Source organism: Arvicola amphibius, chromosome 1, assembly GCF_903992535.2.
Source record: "Arvicola amphibius chromosome 1, mArvAmp1.2, whole genome shotgun sequence".
NCBI classification, from domain to species: domain Eukaryota; kingdom Metazoa; phylum Chordata; class Mammalia; order Rodentia; family Cricetidae; genus Arvicola; species Arvicola amphibius.
In genome coordinates, this window is record NC_052047.1 from 154,232,083 (window position 1) to 154,238,852 (window position 6,770).

At 39.7% G+C, this 6,770-nt stretch overlaps 1 protein-coding gene across 1 annotated transcript; it reads right to left on the reverse strand.

Annotated features, from left to right (window-relative positions):
- Positions 1-1,628: 1,628 nt before the first annotated feature.
- LOC119804530 (histone H3.3 type a-like) lies at positions 1,629-3,170 on the reverse strand. Its single transcript, XM_038315948.1, has 2 exons — positions 3,001-3,170; positions 1,629-1,797 (listed from the first exon to the last, which is right to left on the reverse strand). The coding sequence occupies exons 1-2, from the start codon at positions 3,168-3,170 to the stop codon at positions 1,629-1,631; spliced, it is 339 nt and encodes a 112-aa protein (XP_038171876.1).
- Positions 3,171-6,770: the final 3,600 nt, after the last annotated feature.

The following is a 6,770-nucleotide window of genomic DNA, read 5'->3' on the forward strand; positions in this document are numbered from 1 at the left end:
TGTGTTTCTTTTTTGTAATATTTGTACTGTGCTGTGTATGTGTGTGTGTGTTGTGTGTGTGTGTGTGTGTGTGTGTGTGTGTGTGTGTATATATGCACCCATGTGAAAGCAAGAGCCTACAGAGGTTAGAAGAAATCATCAGATCCTCTGGAACTAGCATTGTGGGCAGTTGTGGCCCACTCTGTGTTGCCTGGGAACTGAACCTGGGTCTTCTGCAAGAGCAGTAACCACCCTCAGCTGCTGAGCAAAGAAACCCAGTGGCTTCTTTCCTAAAATCAAAACAGAGCAAACACTAACAGAAGATAACATCACAGGCATTTTGTTGGGCACGGGTGTAACCAACCATTATGTCCCTATGACAATCTTCATACTTCAGAAGCGGAAGGGGTCCTTATTACATCATGCTGGCTGAGAAAACAAAGTTGCACGCGTCATGTGCCCAGCCGGCACCAGTCACATCAGCCCTCTGAAGGGAAACTACAAACTCAGTGGTGTTTTTAAGAGAATTGGGCCATTGATAGTTCTTCCTGACTTTCTTATTTTTATTCTATATATTTAAATATAAAAATATTGATTTAAATTCATATTTAAGATGCCTAAGACTCAAATTTTCAGTGAGTTCCTTCCGTTACAGAAGTGATACTTGTCTTTGTTCCCTTGGCTCTACTAGCACACACTTCTTTCCTTTTTATTAAAGTCGTTTGATTTGATTTTGTTATAGTTTTCATGTTGAGAATCTTTTTGTTTGCCTGTTTGGGTTGTTGTTCTGTTTTGTTTTAGAGAGAGAATAAAGTGCAAGCTAGCCAGTAACTCAATATGTAGCCCAAGATCACTTCAACTTTGTGCAGATCCTCAGGCTCCCAAGAGCTGGTATTGCAGGGACAAAGTGCTATAGCCTGCTTATCTTTTTTAAATACATGTACTGACTCTCGGCTGTGATGGTGCATATCTTGAATCACAGCACTTGGAAAGCAGAGGCAGGAGAATATCTGTGAGTTCTAAGGCCAGCCTGGTCTACAGAGCAAGTTCCAGGACAGACAGGTTATATGGAGATCCTGTCACCCAAAAAAAAAAAAAATGGAGGAGAAAGAAGAAGTGGGGGAAATAAGGAGAGGGAGGACAAGAACAAGGAGGATAAGGAAACCATATACTAGCCATGTAGTTGAGTCTGGTCTTGAACTCAAGATTCTTAATTGTCTATTGGTTGCTGAGATTACATGCATGTACCACACTTCTGGAGATACAACATATTTCTATTCATACATATTTCTATTCTGGACATACATATGACATCCTGTTTAACTATGATTGCTCTACAATTTGCCATTTCCCTTTTGGGTTAGTTGCTATGATACTCAAAATAAGCTTTGTACTCAACTATTGAACACTATTTTTTTTTTAGCCCAGTGATTCTCAACCTGTGGATCTCAATCTCTTGGGGGTCAAATGACCTTTCACAAGGGTCACCTATGACCATTGGAAAACACGGATATTTACATCACAGTTCATAACAGTAGCAAAATTACAGTTATGAAGTATCAAAGAAAATAATGTTATGGTTGGGGGTCACCACAACATGAGGAACTGTATTAAAGAGTCACAGCATTGGAAAGTTAAGGACCACTGCCTTAGCCCAAAGCCTCCTGCAAAGCAGCAATAGCTGCACTCTGGAAGCGCAGATCTGTTTTGAAGTCCTGAGCAATTTCTCGCACCAGACGCTGGAAGGCGAGTTTGCGGACCAGAAGTTCAGTGGATTTCTGATAGCGTCTGATTTCACGGAGTGCCACAGTACCAGGCCTGTAACGATGAGGTTTCTTCACCCCTCCAGTAGAGGGTGCAGTCTTGCGAGCGGCTTTTGTAGCCAGTTGTTTCCTGGGTGCTTTACCACCAGTAGATTTAGAGAGGCGGCGCCGGCGTTAGAGCTTACTTGTTTATTTTTGCTCTTTTCTTGGTTTTAATTTTCCTATTGCCATGTATTCATTGTACATAATACTGAATTTTCTAAAGCAATTTTCTCATATGTATATGGTATACTTTGAACACATTATGTTTCCATATTTATATCTCCTTACCCTAATGTCTCTTCCACAGCTAATTTGGGTCTAAATATATAATGTGAGAACTCACTATACTGGAATGATTATAGGCTTTGGGATTTGAGGAGTTTTGGGGGACATTCTGCCTATGTAACACTTGTTCTTTGTGTTTACTATTCTGTAATAGTTATATGAGTATATTTTATGGTACATGTGTCAATCTGTAATATTTCACAAATGGAAGATCTCAGTTAATAAATTGAAGTCATAAGAAAAAAATAGTTATTTCAATTTTTTTTTACTTTATCATATACAGTTTATTTTTATTTTTGAGGATTTATTTCAAATACTCTATTTTTAAAACATTTGAGTTATAATAAATTAAGAAATAAGTCTTACTGTTTCTAGTTGGAGGCTTCTGAGAATGCTATTTCTCTTTAATACTTTGCGCTTGCTTTTATAATGGCTGCTACCCAACAAAGCCCAGAAACATAGCTGGTCATTATTGTTCCTGTCTACATTCCACAAACAAGAAAGAACTTCATAAAAATAAAAAAACTTACCCTTGTAGTGTTTGTTTCCATCTAAGACACTGATGAGTGAAAAAAATCTCCCCACATTAGTGACAAAACTGGAGACCCCTCGTTAGCTAGAGGAGGTCAAACCCCCAACTTCTCTGTGGCTCAGCACCAGACAGCCCCTCTAGGAGATGCCAAGGTCAGCTAGAGGAGGTTAAACTCTCCAACTTCTCTGTGGCTCAGCACCAGAAAGCCCCTCTAGGAGATGCCAAGGTCAGGAGCATTCATTGGCCCAGTCGCAGGATCTAGAACACAAAGCAGCTCAGACAGACTTCCTCTGTCTCCTTCCTTTCTTCTGTCTGGGGGACCTGGCATCACATTCTCAACCCAAGGCTGACTCAACCCCAAGCTGTGGTCTTCCTAATGGTTTCACACACGGAGCTCACCTCTGAGAGTCCCCTTCCTCTGAGGACAGCACACATTTCTGTATGCCAGCTCTTCCCCACTGCCCCTTCACCAGGGAAGAACATGGGACCTGGGGATTTGTGGAGCTAGAACTCCAGGTTGCTTCTCTGCTCTCACTAATCATCTCATTTCTGGAGAATTCCCTGCCCATTCTGATTCTACTGAGCCCCGGGAGGCTGACTTGGCATTCGACTGGACCAGCCCCAGTAGGTCTTTAAACACAAATAGGAATTGTTTGGGGATGCGATCTTGTAAACTGCTTTAATTGCTACCAGATTTGGCTATATCTTTGTCATAGACTTGTTTTCATTCCACCTGTGTAACAGAAATGGGCAAGATAGTCATATCTTCCCTGAATTATACAGAAGGCAGGATTTGGTGCACCTCCACATACTCCCTCTAGTTCTCTATTATTTTCCCCACATCTCTTATCATTTTATGTTTGCTGAATTAAATATGTATACTAAGAAAACATCCATTGAATTAAATATGTGTACTAAGAAAACATCTACACAGGTAATAGCACCCTTCATTCATCATCTGGACTATCTTCTAGAATCATACTCTAAGAAATTCAGAAGTGACAATGACCAATGCATTATTTTCACCCAGAGTACTCTTCAAATTCTCCCTTGATTTACTGAGTGGCTCAAGATCACCCAAACATTACAACTTTCTTTTCTCTAAAAGAATGTCAAACCACATTGAACATAGTGACAAGTAGCTGTATGTCTCTAGAATCTCATAGGGACTAGCCTGTATTTCTGTCAATCCTTAAGACCTTGACTAAGGGCTGGAGAGATGGCTCAGAGGCTAAGAGCACTGGCTGCTCTTCCAGAAGTCCTGAGTTCAATTCCTAGCAACCAAGTTGTGGCTCACAACCATTTGTAATGAGATTTGGTGCCCTCTTCTGGTGTGCAGGCATACAGACAGACAGAACACTGTTTACATAGTAAATAAACAAATCTTTAAAAAAAAGACCTTGTGGTCGGATTTATATTGAGGTCTTTAATCCATTTGGACTTGAGTTTTGTGCATGGTGATAGATATGGATCTATTTTCATTCTTCTACAGGTTGACATCCAGTTATGCCAGCACCATTTCTTAAAGATGCTTTCTTTCTTCCATTATTTAATTTTAGCCTCTTTGTCAAAAATCAGGTGTTCATAGGTTTGTGGATTAATAACCAGGTCTTTGATTCAATTCCATTGGTCAACGTCTCTGTTTTTATGCCAATACCAAGCTGTTTTCATTACTGTAGCTCTGTAATAGAATTTGAAGTCAGGGATGGTAATGCCTCCGGAAGTCCCTTTATTGTATAGGATTGTTTTGGCTATCCTGGGTTTTTGTTTTTCATATAAATTTGAGTATTGTTCTCTCAAGGTTTGTGAAGAATTTTGTTGGGATTTTGATGGGGATTGCATTGAATTTATAGATTGCCTTTGGTAGAATTGCCATTTTTTATAATGCCTATGATCTGACTTTGATGTCCAAAATCTACAAAAATATAAATATAGTGGTTTTCATCCTCAATCCCAGCCTTCTTACAGGGAAATGAGGGAAGAGGCAGGAAAATCACCCCAGAAGCATCGTGGAGCGTGCAGAGCAATAGAAGCAATAAAGACTCTGCCTTGACAAGGTGAAAAAAGATATGGACTTCCAAAAGTTGTCCTCTGACTTCCACATACACACCATGGCATTATTCACACAGATCACACACATGCACGCACGCGCACTGATGATAATAATAATAATTGATAAAATATTTTTAAAGACTAGTGAGCACTAAACTTCACAACCGAAACAACTGATTATATTATTGGATTTTTCTTCATTGTTACCAGTGTGTGTGAGTATAACATACGTGTGTGTGTGTGTGTGTGTGTGTGTGTGTGTATGAGTGTAGACACAAATGCCATGGAGCATATGTGGACATCAGAAGACAACTTTTGGGAGTCAGTTCTCTCCTTCCACTGTGGGTTTCAGGGATCTAAGATCATCAGGCTGGCTCAGCAAGCCCTTTACTATCTTATTGGTGTACTCTGTTCTCCTTAGGAACTTTTTATTTCCCAGCAGAAAATTGGGGAACAATCACACCAATGTAACATTCTGTCTACTGCCGTTTTCCATGGCTTTTGTTTATTATCGTGCAAACTTTTCTCTGAGTATCTGAGAAAAACATTTTTTGTGGCAAGATAACACATGCTAAAGAAAGAAAATTTTCTTATAATCAAATTTTCTATGAAATTCCTCTGTAAAACTACTAGAGTATGTGTTTTAAGTCTTTAACTAGAAAGTGAGTTAGTCATTTTCCCATCTTGGCCATGGCATTCATTTTTTTGTCATATAAGGAAAAGTCACCTTATCTAGGATTTTAGAAATTAGAAATGCTAATTTGTACTGTAATCAGAGAACGTACAGTGCAATTCCTCATGGTATCTCAGCAACAGTTGAGGATTCTGAAACCTTAGTGCCACTGGAACATGGCAGAAAGGACACCTGTATAGCTTTAGTCTATATTTAACTGCCAATGAAGAGCTGGGATGTAGTTTCTTTGGTAGAATGCTTGCCTAGCAAGCCCTAAACCCTGGGCTCAGTCCCAGGCATCACATTAACTGACACATATTTGTAATCCCAGGACTCCACCAAGGAGATAGAAGCAGGAAGATCAGAAGTTCCAGGTCATCCTCAGCTGCCTAGAGAGTTAGAAGACAGTCTTAGATTCATGAGTCCTATTTTAGACAAATGTAAATAGATTTTTGAAAGAAGTCAAACACTGGGTCTCATTTCTAAAGGAAAATAGAATCAAAGGAGCCCTGACTGACTAAGATCAGATTCTGCAGTGAACGGGACCTTGACTATCTATATCACTTGGCTATCCTTTCTGCTGACCTCACCAACAGACCACTTTAAAAGAATGAATTCTTTTAACTTTGTGGTAGTTTGAATGTAATTGGTCCTGTAATCCCATAAATTCATAATCTCATAGGGAATAGCACTATTAGAAGGTATTTGCTTTGCTTGAGTAGATGGCCTTGTTGGAGGAAGTATGTCACTGTGGAGGCAGGCTTTGAGGTTCCATATACTCAGGATACTGTCCAGTGTGTCAACTTCCTATTTCCTGCAAGATGTAGGACACTCTGCTATTTCTCCAGCAATACGTCTGCCTGAGGCTACCATGCACCCTGCCATGATGGACTGAATCTCTGAACTGTACGCATGCTCACTCCATTAAACGTTTTCTTTATTAGAGCTGCCATGGTCATGGTGTCTCTTCACAGCATTAAAAACCAAAACTAAGACAAGCTTTACAACAAAAAAAAAGAGGCATGTAGTGATGAAGAATAGCAATAGAATTTCAAACAATTCTTGAAACATAGAGGTCTTTCTCCCCATAGATTCTCACCTTCTGTACAGTTCACGTGTGTAAAAATAACTCTTGATTGACTCCATGCAGAAAGAATCATTGTGTTCTGAACAGCAAGAGTCTTGTAATTTGAAGCTGGATAGGTGAGTCAGCAACTGAAGGCATTTGCTGCTCTTTCAGAGAACCTGGTCCAGTTGCCATCATGTGGCTCGCAATGATCCCTAACTCCAGTTCCAAGGGAACTTCACCATTTCTGGCCTCTGAAAGCAGCAACCATACATGAAGGGCACATACATACATTTATGAAAAATACCCATACACATAAAATAAAATAAATAAATCTAGAAAACCAAGAATCTTACACTTTCTTTCCCAAGAACATTC